Source organism: Lichenostomus cassidix, chromosome 3 (genome assembly GCF_008360975.1).
Source record: "Lichenostomus cassidix isolate B80296 chromosome 3, HeHo_3.0, whole genome shotgun sequence".
NCBI classification, from domain to species: domain Eukaryota; kingdom Metazoa; phylum Chordata; class Aves; order Passeriformes; family Meliphagidae; genus Lichenostomus; species Lichenostomus cassidix.
This window is the reverse complement of record NC_139483.1, coordinates 106624598-106647196: the sequence shown is the minus strand read 5'-3', so window position 1 is coordinate 106647196 and position 22599 is coordinate 106624598. Positions and strand designations below refer to the sequence as shown.

At 36.8% G+C, this 22599-nt stretch overlaps 1 protein-coding gene across 2 annotated transcripts in view; it reads left to right on the top strand.

The window, feature by feature from the left end:
- CD2AP (CD2 associated protein) overlaps positions 1–21468 on the top strand; it is a 78585-nt gene extending 57117 nt beyond the window's left edge. For both annotated transcript variants that reach the window (XM_085057010.1, XM_085057011.1), the window contains 10 exons: positions 798–902; positions 3246–3282; positions 3648–3710; positions 7038–7197; positions 9001–9143; positions 15254–15369; positions 16244–16330; positions 16950–17134; positions 17850–17913; positions 19105–21468. In XM_085057010.1, coding sequence (XP_084913136.1) covers positions 798–902; positions 3246–3282; positions 3648–3710; positions 7038–7197; positions 9001–9143; positions 15254–15369; positions 16244–16330; positions 16950–17134; positions 17850–17913; positions 19105–19146 — 1002 coding nt within the window. In that variant the 3' untranslated portion in view covers positions 19147–21468. The remainder of the gene's footprint in view (positions 1–797; positions 903–3245; positions 3283–3647; positions 3711–7037; positions 7198–9000; positions 9144–15253; positions 15370–16243; positions 16331–16949; positions 17135–17849; positions 17914–19104) is intronic.
- The last annotated feature ends 1131 nt before the right edge of the window (positions 21469–22599 follow it).

Genomic DNA, 22599 nt, shown 5'->3' with positions numbered 1-22599 from the left:
CTCTTGCCCCTCTGTGTTTTTAAAGCAATTTTCCTGAAGCATACAGTGGTTCAAACTGGAGTGAAGAAAAGTTGTCCAGAGTGAGTGTCATCCCTGCCCATGGCAGGAGGTTTGAACTTTAAGGTCCCTTCAACCAAAACCATTGTAGGATTCTGTGATTTTTTTTTTTTTTCCAGTCTGAGGCACAAAGGAAAGCTGTTATTTATGCTGCTAAAATGCTCTGATAACATCATATTTTCTGTTATGGGCAAAGGCCTTGACCCAGTAACATCATGTAGTGGATTTCTGTGCCACTGAATTAATTCTCCATTATTTTATTTTCTTAGGTCTTATATGGTTTTTTTCCCTCAGTGGAGTATATCCTTTTGTTTCTTCACCCTTTTCAGACCAGTAGACCTGATCCGTCACATCAGAATCACTTTTATTTAGTAGAATTGTGTGTCATGCCAATAACATTTGAAGTATTTACTGAATAACTTGCTGGTCAAGGAAGCTGAGAAGATGAAATGTTGTGGGTTAGGTCACAGCTGGGTTTATGTACTTTCCTTCCCTTTGCAGATCTTATCCTTCTACCCTTATCTTACATGACATAATATAATTTCATCTTGCATTTTAGAAAACAAACAAAAACTGACCAAACCTGATCTGATCTGTAGCTGTTTCCCCTTGCTAAGTTGGCCAGTTTCAGACAAACAATTACTTTATGCTGTGTGTAAAAGGGAAAAAGTTGTTGTGTAACTGTATCTGTTCTGGGGAAGAAGTAAATATTGGTTGAAATGACCTGTTGTTTATTTTAGGACACTGGAGAGGCAGGCTGGTGGAAAGGAGAGCTCAATGGAAAAGAAGGAGTCTTCCCAGATAACTTTGCTGTTCAAATACAAGAGTCTGATAAAGACTTCCCTGTAAGTTCTTTCATGTATTGTTTAGTATCACAACAAAGTATTGATGACAATGCAAAGAATAAGAGTTCACTGCATATTATGGTGCTTAAAATACTACAGTTGTGGCAGTTTTAACTTTATCTTGACTTAGCTGTTGTATCAAAGAAGAAAGATGTAAAGGTTAGTATTTGTATTTAAACTTGTCCATAAGTACTAAATTGAGGCATGTTTTTTGAGATGAACTCTAATTAATGAGGATGATCAGGTCATTTAGAAAAGGGTGTAGTTATGTAGTTATGATAGCATGATGCTGTGTGTTACTGATTAATGAATTAAACCCTTACTGTTTAGAAAGCAGATAAGCTGTTGGATTTTTCCATCTCAAGTCCTGAAGTAACTATAATTACAAAATGCTGAATGACCCCTCTGGATCTGACTGGGATTTTTCCATGTAAAAACTTGGCAGTAGACTGCAGTATATGAAGGATATTCTTTGGGTGGGATTTAGAAACATTTTTTTCACCATCTCAGGTACTAACTTGAGAAATTCCTGTTTTCATGTGGTACTCATTGATCTTATAATTTTGGCATTCATTTTATAATTTTTCTTGTTGAGATTAGCGTGATGTTTCGGTTCTGTCACGTTTGTACAGCAGAGATGTTTGTGATAATTCCCAAATGTACATCAACCCCAGGTGGAATGGATTCAGCTCCAGATCAAAAGTTATTAATTTATCATTTATCCAGAGTTGCCTCACATACTCAGGAAACCAATCTACTCTGAGTCAGAATATTCTTTTCAGATGGATTCTCAGCTGTGCAAGGGTGGCATTTATGCCATGACATACAAGAAGAATGGGTAGGTGGTATTGCTGATGCACAATAGAGTTGCTCCCTAGAGAGAGGGAGGGAAAAACATTCTTTTACCATAAACAACATTTCCTTGCTTTGATCCTTTCTTCTGCTTTGTGTGCTGTATCTCAGCACAGGGATTCACCTTGCACTGAGCAGCTTTGAGGTTCAAGGCACTGGATGGCTGGTGATCATAATCAGTTATTTGATACCAACTTCATGAAAACACAGACCAGAACCATGTAATGGCAAGTTGATGCTGAACTCTGTTTAATTGTTTTTTTGTAGAGGCAGCAGTACTGCAGAGCTGGATAATGTAGTTGCTTTTTTGGGAAAGAAAGAAGGAAAATAGAGTCTTGTTACTTAAGTGCACTTGCTTTTGTGTCCTTTGAAACCAGAGAAAGAAATTGAATATGGGTTCTCCTGCTTGCTTTATTACATTTCACATGCAGAATAAAATCTTGTGGCATAAAGAAGAGCTTATTCAGTAGTTGTAGGGGCACAGAAGTGAAATCCATCCATAGCAACTGTTTTAAAAATATCCACTGCAAGGCGTTTTTGGAGGGGTTGTGTTAGACTGAGCCTGTATGGTTTCAGCAGTGCTTGTATAAAGAACAAGTGGCTTTGTAGGCTTTTGTATCATTTTATCAGGGAATCTTGTCTTAATACAGCCATAAAGGCACCTTTTCTAGAGCAATTTCATGAATGACATTCTGAGGATGAGTGGTTGAGATGTGTCCTGAGAGGTGCCAGTCGTCTTTCAGCTGGAGAGAAATTTCAGTGTATTGTTAAGGAAGTAAAAGGGATGAGTGACTGTTTCAAAATAGTCATTTCAACCCACAAACTGTTGCATTGTGGTACTTTGTAAATTTTTAATGGCTGGTGTAGTTTGTCCATATTTCTCAAATATAAAGTGACAAGGAAGCTCAAACCAATGTTTTCTTGTAACTGCAGCCTTTGAGACGAATGCTGCCAGCATCTATTTTTTTTGTTACACTTGTGAAAGTCAATTAACTGAAGCCATTCCTCTGATCCTTAATTTAGAAACCTTTTTTTAGTGAAAGTGAACATTTTTGGTTCAAAAATTTACCTGGTTACTCTTTTAAACTGCCATTGTACTAACTAAGATTAAGGTTTACGTACTGAAATTAAAATGAGAGTGATCAAAGCAATTCCTTGGACTAGGAAAGATGAAATTCTTTGGTTTTAGTTCTTTTTCCCTCTGTTTATGCACATCCCTGAAGCACTGATTTCATTTGAACAGACCTGAATTTTTTTCCAGAATTTTTGTAACTGGTTGTCTGGGAGATATCAGAGGAATTGTTCCAGGTCTTTGTGTTTCCTGTCTGTGAATTGATTGCCTCCTTTGTGAGATACTTTGAAATCAGCTAGTAAACAAGCTCCACATTACAGTATGCAAAACAAAATACAAATGAGGCTGTCTTGGATACAGAGAATATCTGTTTGCTTGCTTGTTTGACTTTGGTTTATTTTTCCCCTTCCATTTTGCAGAAGCCAAAGAAACCTCCACCTCCAGTTAAAAGCCCAGGTATGTAGTGTATGTATGGTGGTCTGAGAAAATACTGAATTTCAGAAGCAGTGCATGACTTCAAAAGAAAATTTAGAAGTAGCTTTTTATTCCCTAGTAATTCAGCTACCTATAGTCACACTTTGAGGTTACTTTTTATACTTTATGCATTTTGCTGCTGTATATTTTTCAAAATTATGATGGAGCTTACTTTGGAAACATTTTAATAATGGCTTACCATTTTCTGGGCTCAAGTGAGTGTTTGTAAATGGTATTACACTCCTTGCAAAAGAGAAAACACAGCTTGGTATAGGTCTTATTTTTAGTTAGTAACCAAGATAATTAAAGCTCTTTGAGAACTGTCTATGGTTTGCTTTTGCATTCAGCTGCAAGACCTGAATTGCCAACTGGAGAGAAGAAATTCCTTCCTTTGAGGCCTGAAGAAAAAGGTAAGGACAGTTTTCTTCATGGTGGCTTGGCTATTCTGGCAGAAGGCTCCCAGTTCAGGAGCCATCATAGAGACTCTCTTGATATCATCTACTGAAGTTGTCATGTCTGTGATGTTACAGAAATGTCTTTGGAGTGGCTGGAAGAGCTGCTGCAATCTTTCACAATGTTTATTTCTTGTTACTGCATTACATTCTGAAAATTGGTTATTGCACTGCACAGTAACATAGTTACTGTTAAAATCGTGAACAGGTAGTTCTGGGCAGTCACTGCAGTTTTGAGCAGCAGTATTCAGTTATTAGAAAGGGAAAGGTTAACTGCTGCTTCCCAATGTTCTGGCTAAAATCAGTCTGATCAAAAATATTTTGAAAGAGCTACACAGAACAGTTACAACACTCCTTAGACAGATTTTACAGTCACAGTGCTCAGAAACAGATTTATTGTCCTGTTAATTCTTGCTGTTTTCTATGTTTTCATGTTCCACTGAATTTTGAGACATTTACTGCTTTATGCTTAAATTTTAAAAGGTCACTTTTTTCCAGAGGCAAAACTATTCTTGTCACCCAAACAGCTTTCTAAAAGGCTTCTCTCCATGTTTGAAAAATTTGCCAGGTGAAAACGTTTTGATTGTGTTTAAAAGTGAGATGCTTAAACAAACATGCTGGTTGGGCCTTGTAGAAGAAATTCTGATGTCACTGTAGTTTAACCAAATTACAAACCCACTCTGTCCTGTGAATGGTGAACTGTGGCTGACCAGTATTTCTACAAGTAAGGCTGCTGATGGGTTTCTTGGCTTCCTTTTATAACCCTCATTTTAAACAAGGCACCTTCTCAGCTGTCACATATGAAAAACACTTGTTAAAGTCAGTTGTTTGTTCTGTATGTGAGCAAGGAAGTAACTTTTATCTGTTGGAGCAGTATCTTTGGGTGTGGATTGCGATCAACTGTATGATTTCAGAAATGTTGATCACTTGGCTCTTTTTAAATTCTTCTACACTGAAGCAAGTTTAATTTTAAACTGGTTCTGTTTGTACTGTAGTGTTAAACTTTGCACAGTTGAGCTCAACTGTTCATGGAGGAATATAGGAAAAAATATTGAGTGACACCATCCAAAATACATAGAAATATATGAAAGCTTATGTAAAATTACATGAGGTAGAGAACCCTCCTTTACTGAACTTCAGGAAATGATGGAGGAAAAGTTTGACATGTATTCAGTTGCAGATCAGGTCATAAAAGTTACTTTTTTAGGTAACTCTAGTGTTTTACTGGAAGACATGCCCATTTATCAGTGCAGTTGTACTTGTGGAAAAATAACCATGATAATACTAGTAATTAAACTCAATAAGTATGAAATTGTCCTTTAATTACGTCTCAGGAAAAAAATATTAGTTGAGCAGCTCTGATCAGAAGCTATCAAACCATGTCATTATTTGTGCCTATTGGGAGACTTACAAATCTGACTTTAATGGTAATCAAAAACTGATCAAAAATTAAAAGCAGTGTTTCTGTAAGTCTTTCTGTATTTATAGTGAAGGACACTTAGTGGCATCATGTAGAAAATGTTGTTCAGTATAAATGTCTTCAGATTTGTGTCTTTATTTCCATTACTAAACTGCTCATTTTTAGCCAACCCTCTTTTTCATTGAGGAGTAAAATCCAAAAAAGACGTGTCACTTTGTCCAGCAGAAATGCCCAGTTTCTATGCTCGTGGTGAACCTTGGCCTTTGCTATTAACTTTTTCCACTTAGACATTTTTTATATTCAGATTTTGAGTGGGAGTATTAGAAGTATTAGAACTGACAGATGTGAGTTCAGGAATAGGATTTGATGGCAGCATTTTTTCTGCCCTGTTTGTGAGCTCACTTATTTTTAAAAGCAAAAGGCGTAATTCTCAACTTGTGCTCAGCATAGCTTCACTAAAGCCAATTGATCTGCAGTTGGTAGTGGCTGGGGTTGGGTGTTTAAAACTGTAAATGTTGTATATTGGTTGGGGAGGCAGGAGACGCTGGTGCTGCTGCTGGGCTGCTTTGCAGAGCAGGCAGCCCCACCGTGTGGCAAATCCTTCCACTGCTTCAGCATCCTGGCGTTTTCACTCCGTGGTAAGAGAGACTGGAAGGAGATGCCAACCAGTTTAAGTGTTTTATTCCTATCTCTTCCTGAGGTTCAAGTGTCTCAAAGCAGGAAGACAATTCTGCCCCTGGGCAATGCTTTTAACAGAAATATCTCTAGGATCTGTTTTCTTCCAATATTCCTGTGAAAGAAAATTGGCCTCTTTCCCCTGTTTAGGATTGGAGGGCTGATGCTCAGTGGCTGCAGGACTTGTCCAAAGGAAAGCAGTCCTAGACCTGGCAGTTCAGGCGCTTTGCTGACATGGAGCTGAAGCGAATACCCAGCCCTGCTCCCAAATCCATAGCATGTGTGAACATTTTACATCAGATCAATACTTGGTTAAAAGCAAATCCCAGGAGGGGAGGATGGGGATAGTCAAAGCTGAAGGTCACTCTCTCCATTCCAGTTTACTGATATACTGACCTATAAAGGCAGTAACTGTAAAGATCTGTGACCTCTTGCTGTAACCTAGCAATTATTTTTTTAAATCCTCAGTACTTTGTGTATACTGAGCTGTAGCATGGTTTAAAAGGCAAAACTAGAAGGTTTGCTCTGGCTACTCCACAGGGTGGAGTTAGGACACATGGGTTGAAACCTATTCGAGTACTGCTTGTGAAGCAGCTTGACTTTTTCAGTGCCCCATTTGTATGTCACCTCCTCTGGACAGGATTCAATTAGCTTATGCAGGTATTGAACAAATAAATACAACTTTGTTTTTATTATCCACACCTATTTTATATCTATTTGTAGGAAGGTAGACTTTATATAAAATAAATTCAGCTATTCAGATAAAACTTCATTTCTCCCCCCCCCCCCCGTAGATAAATTATGCTGCTTGTGTGTGTAAGAAGTCTAGTTACAACAAAATAAAACCTGCCTCTTCAAAGGAGATGAAATTAATTAATACAAAAAAATACAAAGAAATACAAAGATTTTTTTTGTTCTTAGCTGTCATTTGCAGTGCAATAATGGGAATCCATGATTTATTTCTACTGTTTCATGTCAGTAGGAAGATTTGTCTTACTTGAAGATAAATCTTTTTGGGCTCAGTTAAATAGTTTGTGTGTTTTGGTAGGTATCATTTAAAACACTTGCACATCCATTTTTCATTTTGATCTTCAAAGAAGCTACTTCTCACAGCAGTTGTTTTCTAACTGATTAGCAGTGTAAGAATTCTAGACAACGTGGGATTTTTAAAATGTGCCTTATTTTGTCAGATGAAAAAGGAGCTTTGGATCAGAAGCCTTTGAAGCCACAAGCTCCTCAAGTACCACCCAAGAAGCCTATTCCTCCAAGCAAGACCAACAGCTTGCTGAGAGCAGGGCTCCTGCACCCAAAACGGCCGGACAAACCTGGTTTGCCATCATCTGCATCCAAGTCAGTGTGACTTAAACTGCAGACACCAAGTATATTTGATTTGATTTGTTTGATCTTCCTTCAGGGATGAGTTGGGAAGAAATGTGTGGTTTAAGGGTGAAAAGGATGTAAGGATAAATTTTGCCTTACACATCTCAGTGTCCTAGTTCTCCAAGTCTCTATCAATATGAATTTAGACTTTCAAATCCTTTGAGACATTGAATCCATAGCAGAGTCAGTATTAGAGCATAACTGACCGTGATGAAGTTGCATATCAGATTAGATACTAGCTGTAGCTACAGTAACAGGGTGGAGTAAAAGAATCTGTGAGAATTATTATTGTGTTGAAAAAAGCCATGAAAATTTGAGCTGCCTTAGTGTTCAAGGTTAGAGCACTTTGTATAGGGTAAGACAGATGGAAAAGAAGAACTGAGCACAAGTATTACCTGTGCTAAAGACACTCAGTGTGGCTCATGTCCTCTTCTGTGGCAGGAAGCACTTACTACAGAACCCCATTCAGACTCTACTATTAACCCTTCTCAGTTGAGTTACTGGATAAACAGGGACAAATACTTCTTTTAGGTCCTCTTAATTTTTTTCCTCATGACTTTGAAACTTTGACTAATTTAGCATCCATACAATCTCCCACACATAGAATTTTCCTTTCTGTCTCCATCAAAATATTTGCCACACCCTTACCCAGATGTATAAACAAGCTGCTGATGGGTAACTGTCCCTTTGGGATGTTCAGTTGGCTTGGAGGAACCAAAGAAAGTGAGGTTGTGATACTCTTGGTCTTGTGCAAATAAAGGAGACAGCTGCTGCATCAGAGAGCTTGCACCTTAAATACCTTTTCAGTATAGAGTTGTATTACATTCACTTGGTATTTTGGAGACTTTCCCAAGGAAAGATTATTTCTTTTAAAACCACAAGTCATGTTCTCTTCCAGCTTAGAAAATAATGCTTGCTCTAAAGGGATGCACATGTGCAGTTAAATACAGGTCTGTAGTAAGCTGTGAGCCTTTAATAATTGAAACCTTTAAATCTTAGAGATACATAAATGCCTGAAAGCTTTTAACATTGTTTTAGGAAGATCAGGCTGCTGTCTCTTTTTCTACTGCAATAAAACTTGAAAATAAAGGCTTTGGGAGGTGAATTAATGACATGGAAACTCAGTTTATATATGGCATGTACAGGCCAACCAGTCAGCATGGGTTTGTGGTGGCAAGAATTGTAAAGGAAAATGTTACCTCTTCTTTTTTATTTATTTTGGTGGGGATTTTATTTCTTTGGGAGTTTTGATTGTTGTTTTGGGGTTTTTTTTTGGTGTGTGAATGATGTGAGCAGATATGGAAGGAATGCATGGTAGAACAAAAGCTACAAGGTAGCTTTTCCTATATCCACCGAGAAATAACTTGTTCTTGTCAGCCTTTTTGCCTGTACGGGAAGATTTCTTTAATGTCAAGGAATCAGTTTCTGAATTACTTCAAGAGGTATTACTGGAGGTGTTGTTCAGCTCACTTTTTTTTCCTGAAGTGTAATATTTTGGACTGAAGTGCCAAAGTGTGTCTTGTAGTAAAAGTTCTGGATTACTTTCACAAGGGTTTTGTACATCTGACAAGTTTGCAAGAGCTGGAACCGAAGAATTGGCTTTCATAGGACTAGAATTGATCTCCAGAAGCCTTGATTTTAAAACAGGGCTTTAGAAAGTAGTAAAATCTACTGTAATTTTTCAGTTTGCTTCTAATTCTTGGTATGTTTCCCTTTTAAACTATTTAAATTTTTGACTACGTATATTTTGTCTTTTTTTTTTTCTTACAACAGAACTAATGGAGAAGTTGTTACTCTTCGACCAAAATCTGAAGTTGAGCCAGTAGCAAAACCAAAGTTAGACTCTGAACCATTACCACTCAGACCAAAATCAGTAGAGGTAGATTCACTTGTGATAAAGAGCTCTAAAGAATCAGGTAAGAAAACAAATGTTTTTTTGGGCCTTTCTGTTTGGATTGCTGAGTTTTACAGGGTTGGAATAAGCTTTTTGAGTGATTTACTCAAAATGCCACTGAGTGCATTTCTGCCTGTATTTTTCTTAGAAGTGCTGTAGATACCTGAAGGTAAGAATCAGGAGGGGAAGAACAGATGTCAGCAGGATATTTGCAGGTAGCTGGTGAGCTCTGGGAGGTAATGGTGGGCAGGGAGAAACATAGATAATGGTTTGCTCTTCTATTTTAAAAGCATTTTTTTTTGCTGCCACTTATATCTTGAGTTTTTATGAAGTTGATTTTCTTAATGGCTGGCTCAGTTTGTTCTGCTTTTGCAGTTCAGGTAACTTTGCTTTTCTAGCTAACTTGAGAATTCTTTAGTCATGTCATTATCTTCAGCCTCCTGTGATTTAGTTCAGAGCTACTCTACATTTTGACTTCATCATACCTTAAATTTGGGCCTTGAAAAAGCTTGGAGCATTGTACATTCAAATATCATGCTTATGGCTTTGCTTAAAGCACCTTGACCCAAACCTGGCATCTCTTTAATTCTAAACATATCCAGAAAAACCCTTGGTAGTGGTTAAAGCACCCACATTTAATGATCAGAATCTGTATTGATACCTTTTGTCCTTTACTGACAGTGCAGATCATACCAGACTTGTGTGTGTCACTTAGGCAGAGATCAGCTGCTGTGGGCACATTTTTCTAAACTCTAAATTTAAATTTTTATGATTTTTATTTTTATGATTAACCGCTTCAGAAAAAGCTGTAGTGAATTATACTTGCAGGATTACCATATTGCATATCTCAAATGTCACTTTTCATCTCAGAAAAGATTTTAGTAACAATAAATTTTAAACCACAATAAATTTATTCATTTTTAAAGGCAAACTATGATATTCTGCTTGTAGAATAGTTGGTCCTAAAGTATAATAAATTCATCTGGAAGATAAAAATAATGCATTAAAAGAACTGAAGCAGTTTATGAATAGAAAAGAATACTCCTTTTTTCATTGAGCATGTTAAAATATGCTTTTTAAGTGTAAATGCTTTATATGGGGAAAGGTTATTTCATGTATGTTTTCAATACAGAAGTTATACTACTCAGATTAGATACTAGAAAAAATTCTTTATTATGAGGGTGGTGAGGCACTGGCACAGGTTGCCCACAGAAGCTATGGGTGCCCCATCCCTGGAAGTGTCCAGGCCAGGTTGGACAGGCTTGGAGCAACCTGGGATAGTGGCAGGTGATGATCTTTAAGTTCCCTTCCAACCCAAGCCATCCTATGATTATTAGCTATTTAGCTAGTATAATAAATTCTATTGTTATCTCTAGGATTGTGCTAGATGTGTTACTGTATAGCAAAGTATCCTTTAATCTCAGGAAGAAAATCCCTATGAAAACAGATGGAATAAATTTTTTTTTCTTTCAATTATCTTTACATCTTTAATAACCAGGGTGGCAACATAGTACCTGTGATATCAGGTATCAGTGTATATGCTACAACTCAGAATATTCTGTGGTATTAAAAAAAAATATACAGATTTAGAAAAAAATCCATGAATTTTGTTTTGCTAACATAAGTTATACAGGCTTATGGAGAGATAAAAGATTTTAACACCTAGATGGGGCAGAGGACAGAAGTGCACAGCAGGCTCAGTGCTGTTTGGTGCAGAGCAAGCAAAGGAGGCTCAGGCAGTTCATGTGGGGCTGCAGCACTGAGAGGGTCAAGGAGCTGCTATTGAAGGAAAGTTTAAAAATCCTCTGTTTTGTCAAACTGACATTCCTTAAAACAATCTGCATAAGTCACTTCTACTCTTGTGAAAAGGGACTGATACAAATTCCTGCAGGTAAAATGTAATGAATCTCAGGCTCTAATTCTCTATATATTCTGCTGCTAAAGATATAATACCCTGTGCAGCCAAGGCTATATAAAACTATTAAAAAAAAAAAGATATTGAATACTTATATATAAAAGTTTAAAACTGTTGACTCTTACAAAACCTAGAATAGATATCAAAAGATGAGGGAAAACAGATGGCTGGGGCTCGCAACTGCTTTATCAGTCTTTATTTTTAATTCTTCTCCCCGTCTTTACATTATGATCCTGAGGTAGGTGAATTTTTAGGAAATCAATTTTTTTCTGAAATATGGGTCCTGGTTTTTTGCAGCTTTGTTGGACCATGAAGTGTGGCGTAGGTTGAGCTACTTTGAATTTAGCACAAGGAGAAACTGTAAATATTCTGTAAGAAAAAAACCAGCCCACCCCATACCAAAATTAAGTCCCCAGCCATCAGATAAGGACAAATAATCAAAACCAGTTAGAAACACTGACCACATTGAAATAACTCCTCTTGAAGTTTTATTTAAAAACTGCATAAATGTTTCTCTTTGATTAGATGCAAGTACTGTTAGAGACTAAAGCTGTAATACTGGCATGCTGAACATGTAAAGCAATTCTATTTCTTCTACAAATGTTTCTTTTTTCCTGCTTTGTAAAATAATTTTTTTGTTCAGAATCTTTTTCTAGACATTCCTCTCCTTGACTTTTCTTTCCAGATTTTGTTTCCTATCCTGTTTGCCATGTTTCCCTTCTTACGTGTCAGGAAATTACCCTACCCTTCTCCATTTTGGTAAGATAACAATCTCTAAGGAAATCCAAATGCTTTATTCCATACACATATCCTCTTCTTAACATCGTGAGTGTGGTTTTCAGTTGCAATTATTGTACTAAAATTTTGGGGTTTCTATTAAAAATGCACTTTTTTTTTGTTTGTTTGAATGCCTGTTTTCCTTAGCTGTTAAAGAAGTTACTTGAAGTAGACTTTTCCATTAGAAACCGGTGGGGACTAAAAATAAGAAAAAATTTACAGTTCAGCTATTGCTAAGCCAGACTTGGTGTTTGTTTGTAGTGAAATGTGTTCAGTACCTTTTGCACATCTGGTGTATGTAGGCTGAATGGCTTTATCATTCTGTACACACAAATAAAGCAGTCATGAAGTTTTTGGGCACTTAAATAACTTATAGCTTATATCTGTCCCCTAAATTTTTGGGGTAAATCTCAGCAAGATGAATAATAGGAAAAAGGGTGCCATCTTTTTATTCCACAGGTTAATGTGAATTCTTGTCTTCCAAAATATTGGATATGTTTCAGTTTTATTGTGGGTATATAAACCCCAGCCACATGGGATGGTGGAACCATAATTTCTTCAGCCACCCTTCAGCTTTGCTTTTTTTTGAAGGCTTTTTAAGACAAACTGCTATGTATATATGTGAAGCATTCACAAGTCTTAACAAAACCTCTCATCTAATTGTACCTGACAAAGCTCCTACCAGCTCCATGGTGGATCCATGGTAAACTTGCAGAAGAAACATTTCTAATAGTCCATCCTATGTACCTTCCAGCTTAGCTCATCTTCCTAGAAATAAGGGTGCTCTTGCTCAGCCATAAAGTCCTTTTGTGACCCAAATTATCCCCAGATGTGTGGTATTACTCTTTTGGCACTATGATGGGATTTCCTTTAACAATTGCTCACAGGCTGTCTGTAAGAATCTTAATTAATGAATCACTTTATTGATTGAAATGGGTGTAGACTGTGAACTTTCAGTGGGTTTCCTCAGTATCTCTATTGGTTTAACGGTTTATTGGTTTAATTTTCTCTAAAATAACTAAAAATGCTGTTTAAAAAGAACAACAATCAAATAAACTCCCTAAGCCCACAGTAAAACCAACCTACCACCACCACCAAAAAACCCAAACCCCAATCTCCACCAACCCGTGTTTTAATTTCTTCCCTATACCAAGGCAATAAATTGGATAAGTAAAAACAAAAATACAAGTATGGTAGAATTCCCTCTGACTATAATCTGCTGGCAAAATGTTAATGCTGAGCAATTCTCTCAGGTGTAACAATTTCCTTTAGAAGCCCTTAGAAATATGGAAAAAATCTCTGGCTTTGGTGTCATGCCACCATCTATAATACACAGTTCAGGACTCTAGCAGTCTTCATATTCAAGCCTTGTGAAATATTGTGATTTTTTTTCCCCAAATATTACGTTTTTCTTAATATATTATTAATATTCTTAATATGCCTGATGTTTACTGTTAGTGGAGACAGGACTGGCATTACAATCATAATACCAACTAAATTTATAATTCTTACTCAAATTTCTTGCCAAATGATTTGTCAGTTCTGTGGAATGACGAAGGATCATTTAGAGTCAGAAATTACTGAGATGGGGGAAATGTTTTTCTTGTTAGCTTTTTAATGATACCTAACTAATGTAAATCCTGATTTACTCTTTGGTCTAGTGGAAGGTGTCCCTGCCCATGGCAGGAGGGTGGAACAAGGTGATTTTTAAGGTCCCTTCCATCCCAAACCACTCTGTGACTCTATGGCAGGTTAATACTCTGGGATTACTGATAATTGAGTAAAGATCATGAAGATCCACCCCATGATCACTGTTGCTTGCAGTGTATTAAGTGAAATATTCTATTGGCACAGATTAGAACAGAAATCCCTTCACATTTATTTCTCCCTCATCTTCTTTTCCGTCAGCCGCTTGCCATTCATCACTCTTCTGTTTCTTCCTTCTTTTTTTTTCTTCCCCGCTTGTTTAACTGCAGGTGTGGTTGCATGTTTGCAAAAGATTGTCTTGACATTCTCTTGAATAGAAGTAAAAAGCAGCAAAACTGATTGGTAACAGTGCTGTAAATGATTTCTTTTCAACAAAGGAATGGGTGATGAAGTAGATCTGATCAGGGCTGTCCAAAAGAGGCGACTATTCTAAGGACTTCAAGGATATTAATGCAGAGCATACATTAAAATCAGTTAAAACATTCAGTGGAAAAATTAGTACTTACAGGTATAAATTAGCTTTGTCAATGTGTGACTAAAACTTGCATTAATCAGATGAGTTTAAGTCATCCAGACACTGAAGAGGTATGAATGGTCTGCCTCAGTGTACCCTGAAAAAAAGAAAAAAAAGTTTTTTTCTTACCTGACCTTTAATGAGAAGGTAGGAAAAGAGGTGTCATAGGTTCTGTTTGCTAAATCGTAATGTCATGTAAGAATCTCAGGTCACCAAAAAAGAACCAACCCAAAATCTTGAATGTTGCTTGTAGTACCTGTACTAAATGCTGTGTGGCATTTTAGTTACAGTCTATAGAATGAGTGATGAATTTGGGTTGTAAAATTATACATAATAACTGTAATCTCATGTCAATGCTTAAATAAAAAACACAACTCAATCTCACTAAACATCTGTTGCCAGGTAAGTATTTTTGTGGAGAAAAGGTTAAGAAGTCCTGTTGTTAGCTAGGTGAAGTATTTCTGTTACTAAGATTAGTTATGTTCAGCTCTTCCTATTAACAACTTTTTTCCTAAAGTTGTCTTCTCCCAGAGGATGTTAAAAATTTCTGCTGATCTCAGAGACTTTACCTAGAGCTTTGAGCATAAAGAGACTAAGGAGCAAAGAGATCTGTGTGATTGAATAAAGTATGAGAATGCAGTTTTGAAGTGCTTAATTAAAGACTTTATGAAGTTGTGTATTATCTTTAGGTACTACATATGAAAAAACTGCCCTGCACAGACATAGGTGCAGTTAATGTCTTAGTTTCCACTGTGTGGAATACACCAGTATGCACTTTACCATGTTGCTTTTATTCTTATCTTAGTCACTAAACTTGCATTTTCATGCTTTTCATGCAAGTTCAGCTACAAGAAAATATGCTCTCAAGTAGTTGAATATGGCAGCTCTTAGGAAAAGTAATAAATGTATTTTCTGCAGGTGCTGCCATGTTCCTAGAGCATTTCTTCTGTTCACACAAATTAACTTGAATTTAACATGAATTTAAATCCTAGTTGAATTAACTCTTAAATTTTTCATGGAGGAAGATACAGTTTCCCCAATATGTCAAAGTCATGCAGTTTTTTCTAATATCTCATGTGTTGTGTTATGCTGAAAATCCTCAAAACAGTAAGAATTCTGATAACTCTTTTTTTGTGTTTTAAGTGAGAAAAAAGTGATAAAAAGAACAAAGTAAAACCTTCTGGTCTTGATGGTGGTCTCTGTTTTCATCTTTCTGTAGATCTGTTAAGCTTTGACGATGTAATAGCTACCTCAGATAATCTGTCACACCCAACTGCAAACCGACCCAAGATGCCTGGTAGGAGGCTGCCTTCCCGTTTCAATAGCAGTAGTCCTGTGAGTATTTTGGGGGTGTTCTCCTAGTAGGGAACTACAGACTAACTTCCCAGGAAAGAGGACTGCACTGGGGGACGGTCTAGTGAGCCATTTACCTGAGAGCAAAATGCTGCAGAGGTTCAGTTCTTACAGACTTTGTGTGGAGGGAAGTGAATGTAAGAGAAACAACTGGAGCTGTGTTGCTGCTGAAGGAGTCTTTCTGTTCCATGGGCTGTTGCTGCAGGAAATACTCAGCTCTTCTGGCATCACTGATGGTGAAATAGGTGTTGTACACCTCCAATACACACAGCTCTGAAAGTGTCTTCAGTGACTTTGACAATTGGCCACTATAAATTTGTAATTTATTGCTTCTGTAGCATGGGGCTTGTGATCTTAGTGCTGATGTGAGATTGGCAGACAATGAGAAGCAGGTGGTGCAGAGTCCTTGAAATCAGTTTTTGTCACTGGATGTTGTATAGTTCATTGATACCAGTTACCATCTATGGTTACTGCCCATTTGTGTTTTATGGAAGCACCTACAAGCTCCCAAAAGCATCACAGACTTAAGTATTGGAAATATGCTTGAAAATCCTGCCCAAGATTCCTGTGTTTAAGTTCAGCTGAATGTGGGAAAGTTCTGGTTGTCAGGGACAGAAAAGTCTTCTAGTTTAGCAATTTAAGTTGAGTTATTTGGTTTTCCCCTTTACTATTGTGTTTTTAGAAATATGTTAAAGTGGTGTGGTTTTTCCTTTTTGGGTTTTTTTGTTTGTTTGGGGTTTTTCTTGTTTGATTGTTTCTTTGTTCATTTTTTTGTTTTTGTTTCTGTTTTTTTATATTTACTTTTATTTTTTTTTAATTCTGAAAACCTTTTCATTCTTTATGAATGGTTTACCAGGCAAGTCAAAATGTGGGTCCAGAAAAAAATTTGAAGGTGCAGAAAGAAGAAGAAAGTGCCAAACCAAAGCCAGTTGAAACAAAGAAGGTATGATGATATCAAGGAGCCAGAGGAGTACCAGGCAGTTTGGTGTTCTGTTCATCCTGCTTGCATTTCCAGTACAGGTTGATGCAAGCTTATATATGGCAGAGCTTGTATTTAAGTACAAGTGAGCTGTGTCATGTAGAATAAAGTTCATAGTGAAAGATTTAGTGTTGAAGTTCATTTATACTTCAAAAAGTGCATGAGTTCTGATGAGAGCTGTTGTATCAAGTGGTATTTCCCAAATGAGTTCCATATTTGCTCAGCCTTTAGTCTCCTGACAGACAGAACAGTTGAGCAGATCAGCAAAGTGCACTCAGGTTGGTTTATAATGATCCAGTAGGATCCATTAAATCACCTTTTATTCTTTAACGTGTAGAGGACTGCAGTGTGAGTACTTTTTTGAGTAACTAGAGGAACTTCAAATAAATCCTTAATGAAGAGCTGTATAAAGTAATCTCATATACTGTACTAGTCCATTTGAATTGGAAATTGCTTTTTACCTTTTAGGTAGAAAATTAGGGGAAGTTGTGCATGTTTAGCTCCCATCCTGGTACAACCTGTGTGCTGTAAGTGTTCAGTTCATAAAGATTTCGCTTACCTTTCTTCTGATTTATTTTTTCAGCCATCTGCATTCAGCCCACTGAATCCACCTTCATCTCAGAGACCAAGTTCTGTCATACTCGACTTTTTACCTGGAGACCTCCAACTTAAAGAAGAAACTGATGATGAAAAAGTTTCTGTGGAAGAGCTCAGGACTCAGATTAATGATTTAATGGGTTTAGTAGATGCACTGAAGAAGGAACATGGGTAAATACTTCCTTGGTCAATATGCGAAGGATTATATAGATGTTATAAATGTCTTTACTGCCAACCTTTAGGAAAACTATTCCATCCTAATAACATATTAATACATTAATTCAGATGTTTTCTATTGAAATTGATCCTGCTAAATGTCCAAATACTCACAAATTTGATACCAGAGTATTTTTGGAATTTGTACATATTTTATTTCCCTCTTACTTTGAGCTCCTGCATTCATGACATCTTTTTGAAAGTATTTCTTAAACAGTATGTGCTTCATTGTTAGGAAAAGTAGGTAATTTTTTGTGGTAATAACATAACTACATGTACAGGCCTTCTGTAACATTGTACCCAAGTACTTGTAGTATTGATATGACTGGTAGGAACCTTCCATTCTAAGTAATTTGTTCTGTGTAGAAGTTGCCAGGTTATTTTAGCTTAAATTAAACTTTCCAGATTAAATAACAGCACAAACTTTTAAGTGGCCTCCTTGAAATTTGGGTTAAAAATTAGGGATAGGTGCATAGCAATAGGTAAGAAGTGTTGAGAGATGTTGGAATCTTGTGGTCCAACAGATATGAGTAACAGTTCACTGGTGGGCATGTGCCTGGTTATGTCAATTCCACATGTAAAATTTAAACAAGGCCTGTGCATCTTGTCCTCAGTTATGTGAAGTTTCTTTTTCCCTTCTAACTTCTATTTCTATCTTAACTCCTATTAGGAGAGAACTGGAAAAACTAAAGAAGGATTTGGAGGAAGAGAAGCAGTTGCGGAGCAATCTGGAGGTAATGTTACCACTTTGGGAGGGCATGGGTAGTTTTGGGGTGTGTAGGCATTGATCTGCAGTTTGATGTCACAGGAAAGTCTTTACAAACCTGTTCAGTACCTTTTTGTGTTGCTGTTTTAGTTTGTGATTGAATGGATGTCTCATGAGGCATGTGGATGTATAGAGCAGATGCAAGTTCAACTGAACTTTTTCTGGAATATTATTTGTAACTATGTGTGTGGGTGTTGGGGGGGGAGTTCAGTTTAGTATTGCTGGATTCTGCTCTTTGCTAAAAATATATCCAACTGGACAAGTTTCAAGAGAGACAGTTAATACTTGGCATTTATAAGATTGAAAAACCTATTTAATTTAGGTAAGCAAAAGAAAAACACATGAAAAACACAGGTGAATTGAAAAAGTAAACTTCCCTAAATTTTTGATGAACTGTTTAAATATTAAGCGTGGATAATTTGCCAAAAGAACAGAATGCATCTGAAAAATTTCCTTCTGAATGAACACCACTCCTCAATTTATTGATGAAGAGCACTACCTGCAGTGCAATATGATGCTATTAAGTAATTAATAGGATGAGCTCATTGTAGGAAATTATTTCAGTCTGGTACAAAAGGGCATTTTATTTGGGAAATAGTACATCTTACTGGCTACAAAGCTACTTGAGACACATGAGAAAAACTTCTGGTGAGCCTCTCTTTAACGTGTCTCTAAAGCAATCAATGAAGTTGCCTTAAATATGCAGTGGAGATGAAGAGGAGGTAACTTCCAGGTGTCCTCTAAGTCCATTTGAAGAAATCCAAATTGATCATGGCAGTGTTTTGCATGAAGGCTGTTTTAGGAAGTTACTCTGAGGTGATTGTGCAGCATTACATGGGGACAGGTCAGATGGTTCCCTAACCCAGCTTTGACTAGTTTTTCAGAGAGAGTTTATCCAGACAAACTGATTTATAAAACAGGGAGGTTTTATTTTAAAAAAATTATACCAGAGCTGTAGGCAAATTTTTAATTGTTTTAAATTCTTCATTTAGCAATATAGTGGTACAAAATCAGCTGTAAATACTGCAGTGTCAAATGCTTCTGTGGTGCAATACTGAAGCATCTTTGAAATGTAAAGGTTATAACTTTGGTGAAAGCTCTGAAGACTTTATAGCTACTTGAATATTGACTTTCTTTTCAAAATGTCCATTTTTTTCAGCTCGAAATAGAAAAATTGAAGAAAGCAGTGATGTCTACATGAGACAGCTATGGACTCAATGTTTTTAACTCGCCAGGAATTCAAAGTTGAACACAAGGAGAACTGACTCTTATTTCATTAAAATGGATGCTGGTGTTCTACAGTCTTAAAGAAAATATATAGTAAAAAAAAGGAATATAGTCTTATATTCAGAGAGATAAGAAAACAAAAAAGAATAATGGTGTAATTTTTTTGCCAATATAAAAGAGGCCTTATTTCTTACTGTGCTGGAATTGCAGACCTTATTTTTTTGGTTTGCTTGAAAATACTACTGAATCTGTATAGAAAGGAGAGGGAATTCTTAATAGATTTTTATTGAATACCTGTAGCTTAATTTTTAAAGAGATCTATACTATAAATAGGGTGATCTGTCTTTGCAACTAATCTGTAAAATAGTCTGTTGGAAGGGATGAAATAACTGTATCGTAATTGTAGTCACTACTTTTCCCCTACATGCAAAAGGGAATATATGATATTTGTATAATTTTGGCAGTCTTACCCAGGGTTATGCTGTTGTGCCTGTCTGCAGTGAGAATATTAATACTATGCTGTTCATAAGTTGAGTAATGAGATAGGAATTTGTTAGTGCAATGAAGCAGGTGAAACTCCTATGCATTGTAGAAAGACTGAATGATCTAATCTGAGTGGTTCGGCAGAACGGTTTGTCACTTGCACTATTGGATTAAAAAGGGATTTAAGACTACACAATGAAATCATGACAAAATCAACTGTTAAAACCACAAAATGCAAGGAATACAGAAACAAAGAGTCTAGAGTCCAGTCTTAACTCAACCTGTTGTGCCTAAAATATTATAGTATACAGCATGAAAGAGTAAACCTTAAGTCAAAGCCTCTGTACTTCTGTGTTTCTGAACTAAAGTCATCAGTCTTTCTAGTGGTTCAATATGCATCTTGATCTGTTTTTACAATAGTCAGGTTTTGTTTATAATATATCTCCAAATAAATCCCTTTGGAACTTTGATACTCTCAAAAGCTCTCAATATTTATATATTTATGCCATAAACTTTCTCAGTATATTGCGTACCTCTGAACTTAGCAACACCTTTGTATTTAATGAGTGATTGGAACAATTGCTTTGACATCATGGTGCTGGTGTCTAAGATGGTGTCTTTACTTTATGGGGAAGAAGTTGAGATCTTGTGGATTTCCATTTTCTTTAACCCCTGCGCTCAAAACTTGCACCAGAATAATACACAAATAATATGCAAAGTGATGGGAGACAATGATACTTATTGCTGTGTTTGCTGGTTAGAGAATTAAAAACCATACAGCTTTAGAAAGTCAGTCAAATGCATTAGTTCTGTTCGTAATCAGCTCATCTTCTTTAGGTCTGCTATAACTTAAAAGACAAACATGCCATATAGTTTGGCAACTTCACCAATAAAAGAAAGTAATTAAGCTTCTCTTCATGGGAGTAGTCATAAATACAGTAATTATTCAGTATGTCACTTGTTCAAGTGACATAGAAGTGTTACTTCTTGAGAGTGTATCTTTTCCACAGTTGATGTGTCGTAAAATACAAATGTCAAAAAGTCAAGTGGGGGACGTTTGTCTATTATTCATTCACATAGTTCATGAAATCTGATTGAAATCTGATTTGGGATGTTTGTCTATTACTGAGTCAAAATAGTTGATGAAATCTGATTAATACATTATGCAGGTATTGAGTAATATTGGCTAGTTAAATGCTATTAAGCTGATCCACTCCTAATGCTTTTAACTTTGAATTGCCCCAGTGCATCACAAATGAATTGAGGAATCATGTTCTTGTCAGACACTAAACTCCTGCCTGGAATTCACACCTGTAAAGCAAGCAGGTGATGAAAAACAAGAATTGAGCCCAGTAGAGTACCCAGTTTTCTTGTACAAGCTCTTCACTGTGATTGGAGCACAAAACAAATCTTGGAAGGGGTTGCTCTGCAGAAATTGTGCCTGTGTGTGAGTTTGCAGAGGATGAACAGAACAAGACAATCAGTTAAAGCCACAAATGAAAGGTGTTTGTTATTTAATGGCCTTTGTTTGCTATAGCAATAAATGACCCAAGTGCAATGACTTGATTTAATAAACCCTCCTTTAAAAGTCGCTGCTATGAGTATTTGTAGCCATAAGGAAGTTGCCCTGATGTGTGTCTGTCTTGTCTTCAGCTAGTGTTACATACTGGAGTGGAGGGGGAGAGGGTAATGGTTTTGAAGACATTCCACAGTACAAGTTCTAAGAGCTGTGTGCTTCACTGACTTGTCTACTGGTGCTGTAAAATGATGCATGCTATCCAAACTCAGCAAATAAAATGAGTATAAAAACCTCTTCAAACGTCTGCTCAGTTCTGTTCAGGAGTGTTTTGTATGCCATTAAGTTATTTGCAAGGAGTATGGGAGATAGAGGCAAAGTATTTATAATAGTCCCCCTTTAAAGTTTCCATTTACTCACTGGGATTTACTTACTGGCTACTCACTGTCAGGATGGCTTAGAATCCAAACAGTTGGAAAGCCACTGTTTTTCTTTGCAAATGTAATAGTGAATATTTAACTTCTTTAATCTTCATTCCCCTTTTTCTTTTCCCTCCTGGTCCATATTGAACTGACCTTACTGTGCATCTTCAGAGGCTTTTTAAAAAGATCCTTATTGCTATTCGGTAACATGGATAAATGCATGTTTGAATCCCATCTTATGTGTGTAGTAAAGAACTGAAGACTGAGGGAATGGCATGTATAATAGGAATATGGATGGGGGAAATAGCAAATGAAGAACAGAGCAACAGAAGGGCATTTTTAAATGGCAAGGTTTTTATTCAATCTTAAGGTTCTCTAAAAAGCTTCTGTTAGCACACAGGTATAGTTAAAAAAAAACCAAACGGGTCTACTTATTTGATTTTTTCCACAAAGATGACTTTTTTCATTAATTTTCATGGAAATGAAGTTTCTGGTGGAAATCTGTGATACATTGCGAGGCCTGACTTTTGAGTTGTATAGCAAAGTATCTGTTGAACTTCTAAATAAATACCTTGTATTCATTTAAATTACAAGTTAGCACAAATCCATTAATTCTTTCCAAAGGAAATGATAAACACAGGTTTTTCACAGCTGCCTTTTGGCTGCTGTAAAAGTTACCTGAGATGTTTCTGATCTCTGAGAATGAAGTGTTAAGCACAGCATCGAAGCAGCTGGTTGCAGATCTTGGGTAATTGGATTTTGCAAGAGCTGAGAAGACAAACCCCTCCCTTTGGGTGCCTGGACACCTCCCTGTGTGTGCCTGAGGAATGCAAACAACCCCAACCAATAAAGTGCCACAGATGCTGCTGGGCTCAGGGCTTGGAAGTCACGGTTTCAGTCTCTTTCCAAGCCCCCTGGGAGCCCACATTCACACAGCTTCCCTTGGGGAGAAACGTGTGTTTGAGGGTTGCAGGATGCTGGGCTTTGTGTCCTTCAGAGAACTCCT